Below are 22,864 nucleotides of genomic sequence, written 5' to 3'. Positions count from 1 at the left end.
TCTGGGCCCTCAGTTTCCCACACCAGTGATCTCCTGACACATAGCTGTAGGCTATTTGCGCAAGGGTTAAGAAGTAATCAGGTAGGCCTATTTTATGGAGCATGACATTTTCTTCCCCTTTCATGCTGAGTGGTTATGGAAAGAGGGCGAGCTGGAAATATTTTTCAAATAGGCTGTGTTGAGGAACTATTGTCATTCTCAATGGATATAAAAACAGACTTTGTTTACGTGCTGTTAGAGGTGAAGAAAAAAATACTTTGAGAGGCTCCACAGTGGTGGTGAGTTAAGACAGTCAGAAATAGAATCAGATCCCCAGATCTGGGCACATTTATAGGCCTACATTTGCTCGCAGGCCAGGAATCCTAGACCTACTTCTATACGTAATCAGGTGCGTTTCCTTTCTGAAGACTGACAGGAGCGCTCCAAACAAAAGATCATTTATAAATTGACAACTCGTAAATGGAATGAAAGTGTAGCCTAGGTTGTGCGTTCTGCAAACGGTTTCCACTCCTACAATGAGAAAGGTAAGACTGTCATAATATATTGAATGTATTAACAGAAATGACCGTGACCAAACAAACATTGTAGATTAGAAATTATGGGAATTTACTCTAAATGTAGACTTACTACCGGTGTGCCGTTTGCCACAGCCTCTGCAATGGATTAGTCCACTTAGTCAGGTGTGAATGATGGATGTCTTATGTGCTATTTAAAAATATATATAATATATACAGTGCATTCGGAAAGTATTCAAACCCCTTGACTTTTTCCACATTTTGTTACGTAACAGCCTTATTCAAAAATTGATTAAATATTTTTTCCTCATCAATCTACACACAATACCCCATTATGACAATCAAAAAGTTTATTTTTGCAAATGTATAAAAAATGTAAACTGAAATGTCACCTTTTACATAAGTATTCAGACCCTTTACTCAGTACTTTCTTGAAGCACCTTTGGCAGCGATTACAGCCAGTATAACGCTACAAGCTTGGCACTGTATTTGGAGTTTCTTCCATTCCTCTCCTCTCAAGCTCTGTTACGCTGCACAGCTATTTTCAGGTCTGTCCAGAAATGTTTGTTTGGGTTCAAGTCCGGGCACTGGCTGGGCCACTCAAAGATATTCAGAGACTTGTCCCGAAGCCACTCCTGCATTGTCTTGGCTGTATGCATAGTTGTCCTGTTGGAAGGTGAACCTTCACCCTAGTCTGAGGTCCTAAGCACTCTGGAGCAGGTTTTCGTCAGGGATCTCTCTGTCCTTTGCTCTGTTCATCTTTGCCTGGATCCTGACTAGTCTCCCAGCCCTGCCACTGAAAAACATCCCCACAGCATGATGCTGCCACCACCATCCTTCACCGTAAGGATGGTGCCAGGTTTCCTCCGGACGTGATGCTTGGCATTCAGGCCAAAGAGTTCAATCTTGCTTTCATTAGACCAGAGAATCTTGTTTCTCATGGTCTGAGAGTCTTTAGGTGTCTTTTGGTGAACTACAAGTGGGCTGTCATTGGCCTTTTACTGAGGAGTTGCTTCAGTCTGGACAGTCTACCGTAAAGGCCTGATTGGTGGAGTGCAGCAGAGATGATTGTCTTTCTGGAAGGTTCTCCCATCTCCACAGAGGAACTCTAAGATTTCTGTCAGAGTGACCGCCAGGTTCTTGGTCACCTCCATGACCAAATCCTTCTCCCCCGAGAAGGCTCTACGAAGAGTCTTGGTGGTTCCAAACTTCTTGATGATGGAGGCCACTCTGTTCTTGTGGACCTTTAATGCTGTAGAAATGTTTTTGTACTCTTCCCCAGATCTGTGCCCCGACACAATCCTGTCTCTGAGCTCTACGGACAATTCCTTCGACCACATGGCTTGGTTTTTGCCTAGACATGCGCTGTCAACTATGGGACCTTTTTATATAGACAGGTGTGTGCTTTTCCAAATCATGTCCAATCTCAAGGATGATCAATGGAAACAGGATGCACCTGAGCTCAATGTCGAGTCTCAATGCTTATGTAAATAAGGTATTTCTGTTTTATTTTTGATAAATAAGCAAACGTTTCTAAAAACCTGTTTTTCGCTTTTATCAATATGGAGTATTGTTTTAGATTGCTGATACATTTTTTTTTATTTTAGCCATTTTTGAATAAGGCTGTAACTTAACAAAATGTGGAAAAAATCAAGGGGTCTGAGTACTTTACAAAGGCAATATATTTGGGACTAAATATAAAAAAGTATTGAATAGTTGACTAAATGGGGTCAGTCCTAAAAATGTAAAAATGACGACATAAAATTCAACACAATTTCAACCACCCAATTGAATGTAGGATGAAAAATATATTTTTTGTTTCTCTGACATTTTCAATGCAATTTCAACATGAAATAGTTCTGATGATAATGTTGAAATTAGATTGTGACAACCTGTTAGAGGTTAAGTCAATGTATTTAAGTGAACATTTTACCCTAATTTCAATGTTTACAATGCTGGTTCAAATTAAAACATATAACTGGTTGATTACTTATTTCAAATCCAATGTATTTTCTACATTGATTCCTAGTCACAATACAGATTAAGCTAGTGTGTGCCCAGGGGGCAGTGTGTGATTTGTTGTTGTTGGCAGTCCCATTTGGTAATATTGGTTTAACCCGGGAGTGACTGAATTCCCCAATCTGTGACTGTCGCTGACACTTTTTCCGTGTGACAGGAGGCAAAACGCACAACTGCAAATCTAAACCCCCGCCAGTTGGTATTTTTATATTTTTCAATATTGCCTCCTCGAGAGATGCAGTCCGCCATTTTGTCATATTTATATGCAGACATTTAAGTCAGATTGCATATAATGATGTGTTTTCTCCAAAGATAAACAGCGATTTGAGTGAAATCGGAGTTCTGTGGCACATCACCATTTAGCTGTGGTAACAAGCAACCAGGCTGTTCCTTCCTCCTGCTTCCAGTAAGTAAGTGTATTTAGAGGAGATTACAGTTTGGAATCTGACAGGGAAAAGCCTTTAGTACTGTCTTTGTCTGCCTGTGGATCATAGACTGTCTCATGAGACGTTCTCCCTTAATGCTCTGCACTCTAGAGACATGGATGGTCCTCAATCATGACAGTAAATTAGGAGATATGGACTAGGCTACATGGCCTATGCTACATGTTTTCATTCTTTAAAAAAAAGTCTGACAGGATTTATCACACTTCTGATGTAACTCTACAAAAATGCAGGCCTGACCAGACTCATCTTAAGTTTTAAGCTTCATCTTCATGATTAAGTGTGCTGTCAATCTGTCACTGAAGTCCACTGCAGGCCCCCTCCAGCTGTCACACACGTGTCTGCCTTTTTACACTGTTACACTCCTAGCCCCCATGACCAGGAATAGCTTTCCACTGAGCAACATGGCAAGGAAAACTGGTCAAAGATTATAATTAGCAGCTCAAATGTTTTTATTTTCCTTAGTGGCATACATGCCATTGCCAGACATTGTGAGCGTCCTTTCTGAGAGTTCTGCATCAAGACAATCTTCACCTTCCAAGTGTTGAAGAGCTATTAAAGTTCTTCAAGACTGTGAAAACTAATTTTGGACTTTAACCTTAGAGGCTAAATTGATGAATGTTCTTGCCTCAACTAGGTGCAATAGGTGAATCGATGTATTTGACTATAGAATGTGAACGTATGGTCTTATACATACAATGCATCATGCCCAGTTTCCCAGCTCTGTCCTAGACTGTTTGAGAGGACAGAAGGACTTATCCACGGAAACCGTTTGGCCCACATGCCCAAGGAGGGGTAGGATTGGATGGGGAGGGATGGGAGGGGATGCTGGCTGGCTGGCACTAACTGCAGGCATCCATTAAAGCTAATCAACACTAATTAGCGAGGCAGAGCGGGGATGCCTGTTGTGGGCTGAGTAATGACACCCCCACCCCCCCTTTGATACACTGCAGTGGGCCATGAGCCATACACATGAGCACACTGTAAACTTGTGATGGATTCTGGGTTCTGACTCCTAAACTTGGAAAAGTGTTAATTATCAGGTATACTATTGAAATATTGAGCGCTATGGTCTCGAGGGTCTACACCAGAAGTTAATGGTTATCTGTAGGAGGAATGTATATGGTGGAGGCAATTACATTTGGAATGTGCTGAGTGCAGTGAAAACGATCAGATGTTGGCAGGCACTGATAAGGGTGGAGAGCTGTGAATTAGTGAGGAAGCGGGTCGAGGTCAGGTCACCTTAAGGGGGAAGGAACAGTTTGTGGCCCGTAATCATTTAACTTCTTGCCTAGCAATAAAGATGTAATATTTAAAGAGGCGGAGGATACTCCACCCAAATTGGGGTGTATATATATATATATATATATATACTACCACTGGTGGAAACGTGTCTTTGTCTGTGCAGCTGTATTGACCCAATGGGTGGATTAACTTGGTTTAAGCTTTCCTAATCGTCCGTGAGGTAATAGGGTCATTTAGAACCTAACACCTGGAGAGAAAAAAATGAATTGCTTTTAACACTGATTTATGACCTCTGTTGTACCACAGTGGTAATAGTGTATACTGCATATGTATTCCCGTCTCGTGGTACAGTAAACCCTTATGGCCCAGAGGACCATTTTGTCAGTCTGCTAATTCCCTTTTAACATATCAAAGGATCCTGAGACATGCCGCTGCTGGCAATTCTGAAGCTATAGCTGTGAATTAGACTCCGCGGGCCTGGCATGGTACTGGGGACGTGGAGCCGACACGCATCTGCAGGCTCTCTATTGTGTTTTTACAGTCCGTGAAATAAGGAGACGCACAAAGGCTTTCTCATGGAGCCTGACGTTCTTCTGAACACTGCCAGATGTTTTTGAGGAGATGAAAAACATATTACTGCAGAAACATGCAAATACAACACAATGTCTACAGAGTAGGGCTAGCCTGTCTGTCTGTGTGTGTGAATGCTAGTTGCTAAGACCTTATGGTTAATTTGGCTCAGCGATGGCTTTTCTCTCCTGTGGAAGCTATTGGCCCCTTCATCGCATTCAGATGCTGTGGGAGGAGGTTAAAAGCCAATAGAAACGAGTGATTGCTTGTTTTCCAGTGCTGCCAAAACACAAGCTGTGCGTTGGCCAGCTCTGAGCTGTGATTTTAAATATGCCATTTGTCTCCCAACTTTTAAGGGTAGTGGTAGTGAATTCACTGAACCTGTTGGCAATGTTTCAGTGAAGCACTTCTAGTGTTACTGTGGCTACAGCCATGACAGTGAAGCTGATTCCATTCCACTGGCTCAGTGTCTAGCACAGAACAGGGGCCTGGAGTTTATTCTGGTATTTGGTATTGCATTAGGATACCCATTTAGCTGTTGCAAAAGCAGCAGCTACTCTTCCTGGGGACCACACAAAACATGAAACATGACATAATACCGAACATTAATAGACAAGAACAGATCATGGACAGAACTACATCAAAAATGTTTAAGGCACACGTAGCCTACATATCAATACATACGCACAAACTCTCTAGGTCAAATAGCGGAGAGGCGTTTTGCCGTGAGGTGTAGCTTCATCTGTTTTTTTGAAACCAGGTTTGCTGTTTATTTGAACAATGTGAAATGAAACTGAGTTCCATGCAATAATGGCTCTATATAATACTGTACACTTTATTGAATTTGTTCTGGATTTGGGGACTGTGAAAAGATCCCAGGTGGCATGTCTGGTTGGGTAAGTGTGTGTGTGTCAGTGCTGTGTGTAAGTTGACTATGCGAACAATTTGGGATTTTTAGCACGTTAATGTAGCTTATAAAAAACAAGTGATGCAGTCAGTCTCTTCTCTATTCTTAGCCAAGAGAGACTGGCATGCATAGTATTTACTGGACTGAACCAGTCGACTGGACAACACGACTGGACCACACGACTGGACCACACGACTGAACAATAACCAAGATTAGACAAAACTAGAGCCTGCACGAATTGCATTGTGGAGTGGTGTCAAAAAAGCAGAGCATCTCTTTATTACGGACAGACCTCTCCCCATCTTTACAACCATTGAAACTATATGTTTTGACCATGACGGTTTACAATCTAAGGTAACGCCAAGTAATTTGGTCTTCTCAACTTGTTCAACAGCAATTTTCTTGATCACATTCCCTAAATTCTAGACCTCAGCTGAATCTGGTAATGAACGGTGTACCCACTACCAGATTCAGCTGAGGTCTAGAACTTAGGGAATGTGATCAAGAAAATTGCTGGCCCCATGTGTGTAATGCAAAGTCCGATAAACAGTTGCATTAACTGGGTCATGTTTAGGCACAAGAAGGATGGAAACCTAGTAAAACGGGGAGGTGCTATTTGAACATGTCTGACTACAAATACTTTCAGATTTCCTCTTACAAAATGTTTCCAACGCATGCCCTAATGAACACGAATTGCTGCGAATACCCAAACACCAGCAGAGCCTGTCATCCATGTCCAGAGGGATGTGATGAGACTGACCACGTACCTGTTGTGTGTCCACAGGAGGAATGCTTCCTCAACCTAGAGGCGCCCATCGCTAGAGTCTGCGGCTACGACACTCCCTTCCCCCACATCTTCGAACCCTTCTACATCCCAGACAAGTGGAAGTGCTTTGACGCCATCAAGAAGTTGATCAGCTACTGATCTCAAACTACTGATCCCCAGGTGAGTACCACATTGGAAATAGATGTGTCTGTTCTCTGGGGTTTGTAGTTTTTAACTGCACCTTTTTGAACCCCCCATTATTATTTTTTTTAATCCAATCAAAAATCACCTCCAACCACTTTTTAACAATGATTCATAAAGAACAATATAGATTATATTAGGAGCCTTATATCAGGTATGCGTTCAGGAGTCGCAATGTTCTGGAACGTTGACAATAGAAATGTACAGTGGCAAGAAAAAGTATGTGAACCCTTTGGAATTACCTGGATAAATGCATAAATTGGTCATCAATTTTGATCTGATTTTCATCTAAATCACAACAATAGACAGTGTGCTTATTAAACTAACGAAAATGCACCTTCTGGAGTGGCCCAGTCAGAGTCCTGACCTCAACCCGATTTGAGATGCAGTGGCATGACCTCGAGAGCAGTTCACACAAGACACTAGAGGTCGACCGATTATGATTTAACGCCGATACCGATTATTGGAGGACCAAAAAAGCCGATACCGAATAATCGGCCTATTTACATTTTTAAAATGTATTTGTAATAAATCAAATCAAATTTTGTCACATACACATGGTTAGCAGATGTTAATGTGAGTGTAGCGAAATGCGTGTGCTTCTAGTTCCGACAATGCAGTAATAACCAACGAGTAATCTAACTAACAATTCCAAAACTACTACCTTACACTTGTGTGTATAAGGGGATAAAGAATATGTACATAAAGATATATGAATGAGTGATGGTACAGAGCGGCATAGGCAAGATGCAGTGGATGGTATCGAGTACAGTATATACATATGAGATGAGTATGTAAACAAAGTGGCATAGTTAAAGTGGCTAGTGATACATCTATTACATAAAGATGCAGTAGATGATATAGAGTACAGTATATACGTATACATATGAGATTAATAATGTAGGGTATGTAAACATTATATTAAGTAGCATTGTTTAAAGTGGCTAGGGATATATCTTACATCATTTCCCATCAATTCCCATTATTAAAGTGGCTGGAGTTGAGTCAGTGTGTTGGCAGCAGCCACTCAATGTTAGTGGTGGCTGTTTAACAGTCTGATGGCCTTGAGATAGAAGCTGTTTTTCAGTCTCTCGGTCCCAGCTTTGATGCACCTGTACTGACCTCGCCTTCTGGATGATAGCAGGGTGAACAGGCAGTGGCTCGGGTGGTTGTTGTCCTTGATGAGCTTTATGGCCTTCCTGTGACATCAGGTGGTGTAGGTGTCCTGGAGGGCAGGTAGTTTGCCCCCAGTGATGTGTTGTGCAGACCTCACTACCCTCTGGAGAGCCTTACGGTTGTGGGCGGAGCAGTTGCCGTACCAGGCGGTGATACAGCCGGACAGGATGCTCTCGATTGTGCATCTGTAGAAGTTTGTGAGTGCTTTTGGTGACAAGCCGAATTTCTTCAGCCTCCTGAGGTTGAAGAGGCGCTGCTGCGCCTTCTTCACGATGCTGTCTGTGTGGGTGGACCAATTCAGTTTGTCTGTGATGTGTACGCCGAGGAACTTACAACTTACTACCCTCTCCACTACTGTTCCATCGATGTGGATAGGGGGGTGTTCCCTCTGCTGTTTCCTGAAGTCCACAATCATCTCCTTAGTTTTGTTGACGTTGAGTGTGAGGTTATTTTCCTGACACCACACTCCGAGGGCCCTCACCTCCTCCCTGTAGGCCGTCTCGTCGTTGTTGGTAATCAAGCCTACCACTGTTGTGTCGTCCGCAAACTTGATGATTGAGTTGGAGGCGTGCGTGGCCACGCAGTCATGAGTGAACAGGGAGTACAGGAGAGTGCTCAGAATGCACCCTTGTGGGGCCCCAGTGTTGAGGATCAGCGGGGTGGAGATGTTGTTGCCTACCCTCACCACCTGGGGGCGGCCCGTCAGGAAGTCCAGTACCCAGTTGCACAGGGCGGGGTCGAGACCCAGGGTCTCGAGCTTGATGACGAGCTTGGAGGGCACTATGGTGTTAAATACCGAGCTGTAGTCGATGAACAGCATTCTCACATAGGTATTCCTCTTGTCCAGATGGGTTAGGGCAGTGTGCAGTGTGGTTGACATTGCATCGTCTGTGGACCTATTTGGGCGGTAAGCAAATTGGAGTGGGTCTAGGGTGGAGGTGATATGGTCCTTGACTAGTCTCTCAAAGCACTTCATGATGACGGAAGTGAGTGCTACGGGGCGGTAGTCTTTTAGCTCAGTTACCTTAGCTTTCTTGGGAACAGGAACAATTGTGGCCCTCTTGAAGCAGACTGGGATAGGGATTGATTGAATATGTCCGTAAACACACCAGCCAGCTGGTCTGCGCATGCTCTGAGGGCGCGGCTGGGGATGCCGTCTGGGCCTGCAGCCTTGCGAGAGTTAACACGTTTAAATGTTTTACTCACCTCGGCTGCAGTGAAGGAGAGTCCGCATGTTTTGGTTGCGGGCCGTGTCAGGGGCACTGTATTGTCCTCAAAGTGGGTAAAAAAGTTATTTAGTCTGCCTGGGAGCAAGATATCCTGGTCCGTGACTGGGCTGGTTTTCTTTTTGTAGTCCGTGATTGACTGTAGACCCTGCCACATACCTCTTGTGTCTGAGCCGTTGAATTGAGATTCTACTTTGTCTCTATACTGACGCTTAGCTTGTTTGATTGCCTTGCGGAGGGAATAGCTACACTGTTTGTATTCGGTCATGTTTCCGGTCACCTTGCCCTGATTAAAAGCAGTGGTTCGCGCTTTCAGTTTCACGCGAATGCTGCCATCAATCCACGGTTTCTGGTTTGGGAATGTTTTAATCGTTGCTATGGGAACGTCATCTTCAACGCACGTTCTAATGAACTCGCTCACCGAATCAGCTTATTCGTCAATGTTGTTGTTTTGACGCAATATGAAACATATCCCAGTCCACGTGATGGAAGTGTGGAATCAGATTGGTCGGACCAGCGTTGAACAGACCTCAGCGCGGGAGCTTCTTGTTTTAGCTTTTGTCTGTAGGCAGGGAGCAACAGAATGGAGTCGTGGTCAGCTTTTCCGAAAGGAGAGCGGGGGAGTGCCTTATATGCGTTGCGGAAGTTAGAATAGCAATGATCCAAGGTTTTGCCAGCCCTGGTTGCGCAATCGATATGCTGATACAATTTAGGGAGTCTTGTTTTCAGATTAGCCTTGTTAAAATCCCCAGCTACAATGAATGCAGCCTCAGGATATGTGGATTCAAATAAAGTTCTTTCAGAGCCATCGACGTGTCTGCTTGGGGGGGAATATATACGTCTGTGATTATAATCGAAGAGAATTCCCTTGGTAGATAATGCGGTCGACATTTGATTGTGAGGAATTCTAAATCAGGTGAACAGAAGGACTTGAGTTCCTGTATGTTGTTGTGACCACACCACGTCTCGTTAACCATAAAGCAAACGCCCCCGCCCTCTTCTTACCAGAAAGATGTTTGTTTCTGTCGGCGCGACGCGTGGAGAAACCAGCTGGCTGCACCGACTCCGATAGCATCTCTCCAGTGAGCCATGTTTCCGTGAAGCAAAGAACGTTGGTCCCTGATGTCCCTCTGGAATGCTACCCTTGCTCGGATTTCATCAACCTTGTTGTCAAGAGACTGGACATTGGCGAGAAGTATGCTAGGAGAGTGGTGCGCGATGTGCCCGTCTCCGGAGCCTGACCAGAAGACCGCTTCGTTTCCCTCTTTTACGAAGTAGTTTTTTGGGTCGCAGGCTGGGATCCATTCCGTTGTCCTGGCTGAAAGACAGAACACGGGATCCGCTTCGAAAGTCATATTCTTGGTCGTACTGATGGTGAGTTGACGCTGCTCTTATATTCAGTAGTTCTTCTCGACTGTATGTAATGAAACCTAAGATGACCTGGGGTACCAATGTAAGAAATAACACGTAAAAAAAAAAGAACTGCATAGTTTCCTAGGAACGCGAAGCGAGGCGGCCATCTCTGTCGGCGCCGGAAGTTGGAGACTTAATAATGACAATTACAACATTACTGAATGAAAACTTATTTTAACTTAATATAATACATCAATAAAATCTATTTAGCCTCAAGTAAATGAAACATGTTTAAATAATGCAAAAACAAAGTGTTGGAGAAGAAAATAAAAGTGCAATATGTGCTATGTAAGTAAGCTAACGTTTCAGTTCCTTGCTCAGAACATGAGAACATATGAAAGCTGGTGGTTCCTTTTAACATGAGTCTTCAATATTCCCAGGTAAGAAGTTTTAGGTTGTAGTTATTACAGGAATTATAGGACTATTTCCCTCTATACCATTTGTATTTCATTAACCTTTGACTATTGAATGTTCTTATAGGGACTTTAGTATTGTCAGTGTAAAAGTATTGCTTCCGTCCCTCTCCTCGCTCCTCCCTGGGCTGGAATCAGCAACACAACGACAATTAGCGCGCGCTAACTAGCTAGCCATTTCACTTCGGTTACACGAGCCTCCTCTCGGGAGTTGATAGTCTTGAAGTCATAAACAGCTCAATGCTTGACGCACAACGAAGAGCTGCTGGCAAAACGCACGAAAGTGCTGTTTGAATGAATGTTTACTCGCCTGCTTCTGCCTACCACCGCTCAGTCAGATACTTGTATGCTCAGTCAGATTATATGCAACGCAGGACATGCTAGGTAATATCATCAACCATGTGTAGTTAACTAGTGATTATGATTGATTGTTTTTTTTAATTAGATAAGTTTAATTCTAGCTAGCAACTTACCTTGGCTTACTGCATTCGCGTAACAGGCAGTCTCCTTGTGGAGTGCAACGAGAGAGAGAGGCAGGTCGTTATTGCGTTGGTCTAGTTAACTGTATGGTTGCAAGGTTGGATCCCCCGAGCTGACAAGGTGAAAATCTGTCGTTCTGCCCCTGAACAAGGCAGTTAACCCACCGTTCCTAGGCCGTCATTGAAAATAATAATGTGTAACGGACTTTCCTAGTTAAATAAAGGTAAAAAATAAAAAAGATCTGCAAATCGGCTCCCAAAAATACCGATTTCAAGTTTTCATAACAATCGGAAATCTGTATTTTTGGGCACCGATTTGCTGATTTAAAAAATATATATATATTTTTTAGACCTTTATTTAACTAGGACAGTCAGTTAAAGAACACATTCTTATTAATCGGTCGACCTTTGCAAGACACCCCAAGAATATTGCAAAACTGAAACAGTTTTGTAAAAGAGGAATGATCCCAAATTCCTCCTAACCATTGTGCAGGTCTGATCCGCAACTACTGAAAACATTTGGTTGAGGTTATTGCTGCCAAAGAAGGGTCAACCAGTTACTAAATCCAAGGGTTTGCATACTTTTTCCACCTTGCACTGTTTACACGATGTGTCCAATAAAGACATGAAAACGTATAGTTGTTTGTTATTAGTTTAAGCAGACTGTTTGTCTATTGTTATGACCTAGATGAAGATCAGATAAAATTGTATTACCATTTTTATGCAGAAGTCCAGGTAATTCCAAAGGGTTCTCGCATACATTTTCTTCCCACTGTATTTTGTAGAGCTGACATGATTTGACATGACTGAGGACCAGTTCTGCATGATATATTTCTATCTGAAAAATCAAACATTACAACCCACTGAACGCAATCCTGATCTCTGTGCTGCTTGCATGGCTGACTGACAAGACGTCTAGATTTAATGATTCTGCTTCATGTCTCCAATTTAACTTGTGTAGCTCCATGCTGTTTTTTTATAGTTTGTGCAAATGATTATCTTTTATTTGTGGCAGCGTTGATGAGTAATTCACTGTGAATTGGAGAACGCTGTCGTCATTCGCCTCGATCGGCTGTGTTTTTAATCCCTTTTTTAATTGCCTGTGTCGTTTTGAGCACCATGTTGTAAAAACAAGCCTGGGAAGAAGTCACCAAAGGCATGGTAAATTGAATTCCACATGAGTCAACCCCCGCCTTTCTCTCGCTCTCCCTCTGCAATTTCAAATATGATATCTGGACTGACGTACTGAACCTTTTCTTTTCTCCTTATTCTTCCCAGAGCCACGTCTCAGAGGACCTGGACTCAGAGCTTCCTCTCGCCATTGTTCTCACCAATGGACAATATCCAGAAAAATACCCTTTGTCGGCCATCCAATCAGGAAGCATAATCCAGACGGTTCTTTTGGCAACTCCGTGTGCAAAGCACAGACTGTTACTTCTGGTTTAGTGAACCTTTTCTGTAAATGGGGAATAGGTGTCCTCTTGGTCGTCTCTCTTACTAATGTACGCTTTCTAACTTCCATGATAAATCAGATCCACACAGACAGTTTCACAAACACTAATGTGAGTACCAGTAAGGGTTATTCTATAGGAACTCTGTTACGATTGTTGAATGTGTCTCTGCCTCAGTCATCCCTGTTTAATTTTACTCTTCGAATGACTCTATGCCTTTTCTAATTTTAGTTTTGTTTCACATCAAGTTGACTGTACTAAAAATAATGGACCTGTTTTTTTTTTATGAAAATAAAGTAATTGACCTTACAGTGGTACATCAGCCTCATTATGTTTGACAGTTCTTTAAAGGGACAATCTGAAGTAACTACATCCATTTTTTTTTTACTTAGAAATTAATAATAGGTACCCATTTGATTCTTGAAGAATATAAATGTCTCATGAGTTCAACTGTCGTAACCCATCAAAACCCACAATATAAGCTTGTATTACTCCAATGTTTGCAAACACAGTCAATGTATACAAACAGTGTATAGCCTCAAAATATGATTACTATACGTTTTATATCATGGATGGTCAGTCCTTGCATCCATAGCTCGATCAATGAAATTGAGTTGTTAGCTTTTTGGCGAAACAGTGGCGGGGAGTACACTTTATTGTTTCAACTGCTGATTGCCACTTTAATGTCTAGATGGTTTTCATAGCTGAGATAGTAGTTTTTATACTGGTCATTCACTTGTATGATGAAGCTATGGAGGTGACCTTTGAGAATATTTGAGTAAGATCTACTGAATCTGTTGTGGAATACCTCCATGGGCTCTCGAGTAGCGCAGAGGCCTAAGGCACTGCATCTGTGCTAGGGGTGTCACTGCAGACCCTGGTTCGATTCCAAGCTGTATCACAACCGGCCGTGATTGGGAGTCCCATAGAGCAGCGCAAAATTGTCCCAGCGTCGTCCTGGTTAGGGTTTGGCCGGGGTAGGCCGTCATTGTAAATAGGAATTTGTTCTTAACTGACTTACCTAGTTAAATAAATCTGGTTTGTGCTCATTAGGGCACTAAAAGGAAAATGTTTTAAAACCCAAATTAGTTTCTTATAGCACAAGTCCAAATAGTCCCTCCCTGTTTCAATTCACTTTCTTACACTTAGTTGCCTATTGAACACGACCCTGATAAATGACAGTAAACATGAGTGTGGCGGATTGAGCACAGAAAAGGCTGACTGAATCAGCTCTCCAATGCCTTCAAGTACCCTATTAATCATTCTCTCTGATGTCCCAACCCTCAGCTAGATGCACACATGAGAAAATACCTTAAGACTCCTGGGGCGCGTAGACAGCCTGACCCACTTTAATCAACATGTCTAACCACAGCTCCGACCTGGAGACTAGAGATAAGAATTAAAGGGGCTTCAAGGAGGCGTATGGGATTTTGAAGGTGGAACAGTCTCACTGATGGAGCTAGGCATCGTTATTAGGGTATCTAGATTAAACACTACAGAATCCCATGACTTTTACATGTTCCTACTATGTACCCTGGGAATCTGTACACATGGGTGTTCAGAGTCACACTTCAACACACACACACACACAGAGAGAGAGCGTTAACTCCCATACAGTCTGAGTATTCAGGTTTTCTATCTCTCTTCCCTTATCAGGGTAAATGTTACAACAGCACCTCGCCTTGCAGCATATTTCACTTTGGGCCTCCTGTGCTCCTCTGGCTCACCCACAGAGTAATACGAGTAATACGATCGGAAAGATTTGAGAGGCCTCATTCATGAAACTACACTGAACAAAAATATAAACGCAACATGTAAAGTGTTAATGATGGCATATATCAAGAGCTGAAATAAAATATTCCAGAAATGTTCTGTACGTCCCTGTTCGTGTGCATTTCTCCTTTGCCAAGACAATCCATCCACCTGACCAAGAAGCTGACTAAACAGCATGATGGGAACAATAAAAGTCCACCTGGCAACCTTGGCTGGCACGCACTGCACCTGGACCACCACAGGAGTCACTGGTGCGCGATGAGACGAGGATATCCCTACCAACCAAGCCCTCCCTAACCTGGACGACGCTATGCCAATTGTGCGTCGCCCCACGGACCTCCCGGTCACGGCCGGTTACGACAGAGCCTGGGCGCGAACTCAGGGTCTCTGGTGGCACAGCTGGAGCTGCAGTACAGCGCCCTTAACCACTGCGCCACCTGGGAGGCTGAAAGAGAGTTTAATGTTAATTTCTCTTTGTTTTCGAGAATTTAGCAGTATGTCCAACTGGCCTCACAACTGCAGACCAAGTGTATATGGTATGGGCGGGCTTAAGCTGCTGACAACGATCACAATTGCAATTTATCAATGGCAATTTGAATGCACAGAGATACCATTGCGAGATCCTGAGGCCCATTGTCGTGCCATTCATCTGACACCATCACCTCCTGTTTTGGCATGATCATGCACGGCCCCATGTCTCAAGGATCTACACAATTCCAGAAAGCTGAAAATGTCCCCAGTTCTACCATGGCATGCATGTTCACCAGACATGTCACCCATTGATCATGTTTGAGATGCTCTCGAAGGACATGTACGAAAGGCGCGTTCCAGCCATTGAAGAGGAGTGGGACAACATTCCACAGGACACAATCAACAGCCTGATCAACTCTATGCGAAGGAGATGTCGCACTGCATGAGGCAAATGGTGGTCACACCCCTACCTTTTTTCTTTAGGTATCTGTGACCAAAAGATGCATATCTATATTCCCAGTTATGTGAAATCCATAGATTAGGGCCTAGTTAATTTATTTCAATTGACTGATTTCCTTATATGAACTGTTAAATCTTTGAAATTGTTGCTTGTTGCGTTTATATTTTTGTTCAATACAGTAATATGCACAGATTGTATTTTAAATTATGCATACAATAAAGTTCATGCCAAAACTGATTCATAATCTTAAAATTTGATATGAAAATACTTTATTTAAAATATGTAAATACACAAGATAATTTGTATTTATACTATGATTTTTACTCTTAGGTTTATATTGTTCAAAATATTCAGAGTGCAGTAGATACTATGTTTACAAATTGCATAGCAGTGGTTGTACAGTGCCTTTGGGAAGTATTCAGACCCCTTGACCTTTTCCACATTTTGTTACGTTCCAGCCTTATTCAAAAAAGGATTGAATAAAATCCCTCAGCAATCTACACACTAACCCATCATGACAAAGCGAAAACAGTTTTTTTTTAAATTGTTGCACATTTATAAAAATTTAAAACAGATACCTTATTTATATAAGTATTCAGACCCTTTGCATCCTGTTTCTCTTGATCATCCTTGAGATGTTTCTACAACTTGATTGGAGTCCACCTGTGGAAAATTCAATTGATTGGACATGATTTGGAAAGGCACGCACCTGTCTATTTAAGGTCCACAGTTGACATTGCCTGTCAGAGCAAAAATCGGGCCATGAGGTCGAAGGAATTGTCTGTAGGGCTCCGAGACAGGATTGTGTCGAGAAACAGATCTGGGGAAGGTTACCAAAACGAGGTTCTCAAGAACACAGTACCCTCCATCATTCTTAAATGGAAGTTTGGAACCACCAAGACTCTTCCTAGATCTGGCCGCCCAGCCAAACTGAGCAATCAGGGGAGAAGGGTCTTTGTCAAGGAGGTGACCAAGAACGCTATGGTCACTCTGACAGAACTCCAGAGTTCCTCTGTGGACATGGGAGAACATTCCAGAAGGACAACCATCTCTGCAGCACTCCACCAATCAGGCCTTTATGGTAGAGTGGCTATACGGAAGCCCCTTCATGACAGCCCGCTTGGAGTTTGCTAAAAGGCACCTAAAGGACTCTGACCATGAGAAACAAGATTCTCTGGTCTGATGAAAGCAAGATTGAACTATTTGGCCTGAATGTCAAGCATCACGTCTGGAGGAAACTTGGCACCATCCTTACGGTGAAACATGGTGGTGGCAGCATCATGCTGTGGGATGTTTTTCAGCGGCAAGGACTGGGGGACTAGTTAGATCGAGGCAAAGACTAATGGTGCAAAGTACAGAGAGATCTTTGATCAAAACCTGCTCCAGAGAGCACAGGACCTCGGACTGGGGCAAAGGTTCACCTTCCAACAGGACAATGACCTTAAGCACACAGCCAAGACAACGCAGGAGTGTCTTCGGGACTAGTCTCTGAATGTTCTTGAGTGGCCCAGCCAGAGCCCGGAATTGAACCTGATCGAATATCTCTGGAGGAACCTAAAAATAGCTGTGCAGCAACGCTCCCCATCCAACATGACAGAGCTTGGGGGAATCTGCAGAGAAGAATGGGAGAAACTCCCCAAATACAGGTGTGCCAAGCTTGTAACTTCATACCCAAGAAGACTCGATGCTGTAATTGCTGCCGAAGGTGCTTCAACAAAGTAGAGTAACAAGTCTGAATACTTACAGTTGAAGTCGGAAGTTTACATACACTTAGGTTGGACTCATTAAAACTCGTTTTTCAACCACTCCACAAGTTTCTTGTTAACAAACTATAGTTATAGTCGGTTAGGACATCTACTTTGTGCATGGCACAAGTACAGTGCCTTGTGAAAGTATTCGGCCCCCTTGAACTTTGCAACCTTTTGCCACATTTCAGGCTTCAAACATAAAGATATAAAACTGTATTTTTTGGTGAAGAATCAACAACAAGTGGGACACAATCATGAAGTGGAACGACATTTATTGGATATTTCAAACTTTTTTAACAAATCAAAAACTGAAAAATTGGGCGTGCAAAACTATTCAGCCCCTTTACTTTCAGTGCAGCAAACTCTGTCCAGAAGTTCAGTGAGGATCTCTGAATGATCCAATGTTGACCTAAATGACTAATGATGATAAATACAATCCACCTGTGTGTAATCAAGTCTCCGTATAAATGCACCTGCACTGTGATAGTCTCAGAGGTCCGTTAAAAGCGCAGAGAGCATCATGAAGAACAAGGAACACACCAGGCAGGTCCGAGATACTGTTGTGAAGAAGTTTAAAGCCGGATTTGAATACAAAAAGATTTCCCAAGCTTTAAACATCCCAAGGAGCACTGTGCAAGCGATAATATTGAAATGGAAGGAGTATCAGACCACTGCAAATCTACCAAGACCTGGCCGTCCCTCTAAACTTTCAGCTCATACAAGGAGAAGACTGATCAGAGATGCAGCCAAGAGGCCCATGATCACTCTGGATGAACTGCAGAGATCTACAGCTGAGGTGGGAGACTCTGTCCATAGGACAACAATCAGTCGTATATTGCACAAATCTGGCCTTTATGGAAGAGTGGCAAGAAGAAAGCAATTTCTTAAAAGATATCCATAAAAAGTGTTGTTTAAAGTTTGCCACAAGCCACCTGGGAGACACACCAAACATGTGGAAGAAGGTGCTCTGGTCAGATGAAACCAAAATTGAACTTTTTGGCAACAATGCAAAACATGTTTGGCGTAAAAGCAACACAGCTCATCACCCTGAACATACCATCCCCACTGTCAAACATGGTGGTGGCAGCATCATGGTTTGGGCCTGCTTTTCTTCAGCAGGGACAGGGAAGATGGTTAAAATTGATGGGAAGATGGATGGAGCCAAATACAAGACCATTCTGGAAGAAAACCTGATGGAGTCTGCAAAAGACCTGAGACTGGGACGGAGATTTGTCTTCCAACAAGACAATGATCCAAAACATAAAGCAAAATCTACAATGGAATGGTTCAAAAATAACATATCCAGGTGTTAGAATGGCCAAGTCAAAGTCCAGACCTGAATCCAATCGAGAATCTGTGGAAAGAACTGAAAACTGCTGTTCACAAATGCTCTCCATCCAACCTCACTGAGCTCGAGCTGTTTTGCAAGGAGTAATGGGAAAAAAATGTCAGTCTCTCGATGTGCAAAACTGATAGAGACATACCCCAAGTGACTTACAGCTGTAATCGCAGCAAAAGGTGGCGCTACAGAGTATTAACTTAAGGGGGCTGAATAATTTTGCACGCCCAATTTTTCAGTTTTTGATTTGTTAAAAAAGTTTGAAATATCCAATAAATGTCGTTCCACTTCATGATTGTGTCCCACTTGTTGTTGATTCTTCACAAAAAAATACAGTTTTATATCTTTATGTTTGAAGCCTGAAATGTGGCAAAAGGTCGCAAAGTTCAAGGGGGCCGAATACTTTCGCAAGGCACGGTAATTTTTCCAAAAAAGGTTTACAGACAGATGATTTCACTTCACTGTATCACAATTCCAGTGGGTCAGAAGTTTACATATACTAAGTTGACTGTGCCTTTAAAATAGATAGCATCATGAGAAGGACAATTATGTGGATACATTGAAGCAACATCTCAAGACATCAGTCAGGAAGTTAAATCTTCGTTGCATTTTGCCACAACTTCCTAAGTTGTGGCAAAATGGCTTAAGGTCAATGTATTGACCTCAATCCCATAGAACATTTGTGGGCAGAACTGAAAAAGCATGTGCGAGCGAGGAAGCCTACAAACCTGACTCAGTTACACCAGCTCTGTCAGGAGGACTGGGCCAAAATTCACCCAACTTATTGTGGGAAGCTTGTGGAAGGCTACCCAAAACGTTTGACCCAAGTTAAACCATGTAAAGGCAATGCTACCAAATACTAATTGAGTGTATGTAAACTTCTGACCCACTGGGAATGTGATGAAAGAAACAAAAGCTAAAATAAATCATTCTCTCTACTATTATTCTGACATTTCACATTCTTAAAATACAGTGGTGATCCTGACTGACCGAGGACAGGGCATTTCTACTCAGATTAAATGTCAAGAATTGTGAGAACCTGAGTTTAAATGCATTTGGCTAAGGTGTGTGTAAACTTCCAATTTCAACTGTATGTAATTGTGATATTTCAGTTCGCATTTTTTTTATAAATTAGCAAATTTCTACAAACGTGTTTTTGCTTTGTCATTATGGGGTATTGTGTGTAAATTGATTTAGGCGGAAAAACTGTGTAGTACATTTTAGAATAACGCTGTAACGTAACAAAATGTGGAAAAAGTCAAGGGGTCTGAATATCTTCCGAAGGCACTGTATATGTTTAGTTGAGAGCAGTAAATGTGTACTACCGGTCAGTGATCACGGCTCTTCAACATGTCACTCTGTCTATTGGATGTTGGCTAGGCTCAGAGCCAGAGTTATGGTTGGGCCTCAGGAGGCCTGGCCCAACCTACCGTACCTCCTTGCCAATCCAAATAAAATATTTGAATATTGTTTTGACCAAGATGCACACCGACAGACTCATCAATCTTAGATAAAGTATTAGAGTGAGAAACACAGTGCCCTTCTGGCTCAGTATGTGTAGTCCATGTAGCTGATGCTGTCTGGACAAAAAAAAAGAGTATGTCATACTTTATTGGCCAAACATCATCAGATTACATCTGCTACATATAGTAAGGCAGAGAGATGCTGTTTCGCTCTCTCGGATGCTTTCTCCAGTGAGATTTGTTTCAGCCACTTGTGAGTTGAAGGAAAGTTGGCGGGTGCACAGTGCGCTGTTCGGATGCTAGAATTCTTTTGGACGAACGTGCAAAGGTAACCTACTATTTGAAGTGATTTTGTTTTGACAGTGAGGTGAAAACATCATGACTGGTTGTGTTCATGCCACTTTAAAAGGTAAAACATGTTTACAGTTAAATGACATACCTTTACTCTCAAACCCATTTAAATGTAGGAGCCTGTGGGGGAAAAAAACGTGCCCTTCTATGGAAATCAAATGCCCGTCCAACTGATTTGTTCTGGCCGGCCCTGGATTAGGTAAAGGGATCGGTTTTGGATTCCGGCAATGAGGCCCGCTATCTACTTCCCCAGAGTCCAATGAACTCGAGGATACCATTTTCTTTTGTCTCTGCGTGTAGTTTGAAGGAACTTGCTTTCTAGCGATTGTGCAATTGCTAACGAGTGATAGTTTAATGACTGGAATTCTATGGGAACAGTGGACTTCCAGTCATTGCGCTAACACCAGTTAGTATTGGCTTGCAAAACTACCTCTAACTTCCTTCATACTGGACACCGATACGTAAAAATGGTATGGGAAGTAGATGAAAGGCCTCATTGACAAAATCCCATTGACAACTATCCCTTTAACGTACAGTATGAAACATATAGCCCCAATAACAGGGCCAGCTTCCCCCTACAGATAAAGTAAGAGCCTTTGGAAAGATTCATGGATAGAATGCATGAAACATCCTGAGATGATGTAAGATTGACATTTCCGGGGTGGAAAAGTATGTATGTGTGTTAGGATTAATCATCTGAAACACTTTGCAACGATGGAACTTCACACACGGACTAAGTGCATGAAAGAAGTGGCCTGTTGTGGCCGCGGCCAAATATACAGTACGAGGTCTCATCCCCGAGGATTAATTTGCTCTCCAAGTGTAAAACTCAAACCACCTGCACGCTTTGGAGGAGAAAGGTAGATCGTACATCAAAGCTGCACTAACAAGAACTGCGCGTACAGTAATTCTTTCCTCATGGCCAGCGCCATATGAGATCAAATAAAGAGGACAGAGCTGGTCTGCCTTGTCCAGATGATGCCCAGGACAGCTGGGCTGAGGAGATCTGGACACCGGGGAAGTGTCTTGTGGGCTTAATCAGGAACACAACATGTGTTGGACTTTGTTCTGAGAGGACTGTGACCGCTAGTCAATGTGCACTTTTGGCACTTTCTGTGTTCTATGGATGTCATCTTGACTGCAACGGTGTAGGCCACACTTTGGAATGACGTGTTGTTGAGAGCAATTGTTTCTTTGCCTGCTGTTCCTCAATTTATTTGGTAAAGAATTCTAGAAGACATCAAACAAAAGCAGGTTGAACTCTAAACGTTAGTTGATGTATTGTAGTGACTTCTGATTCTGAGCAGGGCTTTGCCGAGATAAAAATATCTATCCTCTAATGACGATGTCTCTCACATTACTACAAAGTAAGATGGATGCCTTGACCTCTTCCGCAATCGTTCAACACCAACTATCCTAAAGTTCTTGCAGTTCACATCAACAGGAAGCAGCGATTTTGGTCTTCAAAGGCGACCAAATAAACTGAGAAAGTAACAAACGTTGAACTATTAAGTTGAACCTTTTATTAGTTAAAGGTAAAAAAAAATTATAAGACAATGCCACTAATCACCCAGTCTCTGCCAACCTCATGTTCGCTTCGCTGAGAATTCTCAGCACTCCCCGACTGCGAAACCCCAGAGAAAATGTCAAGATAAAATGTCTGTCATTTTGGTTAGGGCAAAAGCTGGGCCTGTAACTGCGGTGGTGAGGTGGCCCCACCCTAGGGTGTGGCAGGCAGCAGAGATGACCTCTGGTTTGAAGGGTATAATAGAATCTATGCTCTGACACTGTCATTAGGCACTATATTTACATGAAACACAAAACCACACGGTGGGCTGGCTGGTCACCGTTCAGTGTATCCCTCCTCTGCAAGGGGGAAAGGATCCACTGTGGTCCCTTTTCAACTCTAACTTGTGTTTATTGCGGGGGAAAACATCAAGCTTTTCATGTACAGTGTTAAATGACTGCTGTGTCATTGAAAATAAAACATATTGCTTATGACAAAATTCTGCGAAATGTTTACGGTCACATATTTCCTCTCTGCCTTCACCACCCCTATTCAAAGTCAAAGGACCACTGTAATATTTTATAATATGCTGAGTGTTTCAAATGCATACAGTAGAAATGTTGAATTGACTAAGAAAGTCAATAAAATAGTGCATTTATTTGCATGATGCAACAGATTCTAATGAAAAAGCACTGAAGACATGCTGTCAGTGAGGTCAGTCTTGCATTACCACTTTAATTGAATTAGGTGAACTCATCCTCAAGAAACATGTTGATCTTTGCACTTGATATAACAAAATGGAATTATAGTCCCTCCTGTGTATTATTTATAATTAACTAGAAGCCAATTTGTCACAATATTTGTCCACAATTTGTCCAATATTCAAAGTGTTCTCAAGATACGATGTGATGATCACGTCATGTACCAT

The 22,864-nt window shown here is 42.5% G+C and overlaps 1 protein-coding gene across 1 annotated transcript in view; it reads left to right on the top strand.

The window, feature by feature from the left end:
- The window catches only part of LOC109902209 (2-oxoisovalerate dehydrogenase subunit beta, mitochondrial), a 76,988-nt gene extending 63,847 nt beyond the window's left edge, over window positions 1–13,141 (top strand). Inside the window, exons 10-11 of the mRNA XM_020498372.2 lie at window positions 6,484–6,645; window positions 12,652–13,141. Coding sequence (XP_020353961.1) covers window positions 6,484–6,624 — 141 coding nt within the window. The 3' untranslated portion in view covers window positions 6,625–6,645; window positions 12,652–13,141. The remainder of the gene's footprint in view (window positions 1–6,483; window positions 6,646–12,651) is intronic.
- Window positions 13,142–22,864: the final 9,723 nt, after the last annotated feature.

Source organism: Oncorhynchus kisutch, linkage group LG13, assembly GCF_002021735.2.
Source record: "Oncorhynchus kisutch isolate 150728-3 linkage group LG13, Okis_V2, whole genome shotgun sequence".
NCBI lineage: Eukaryota > Metazoa > Chordata > Actinopteri > Salmoniformes > Salmonidae > Oncorhynchus > Oncorhynchus kisutch.
This window is presented reverse-complemented; position numbering and strand designations above follow the sequence as displayed.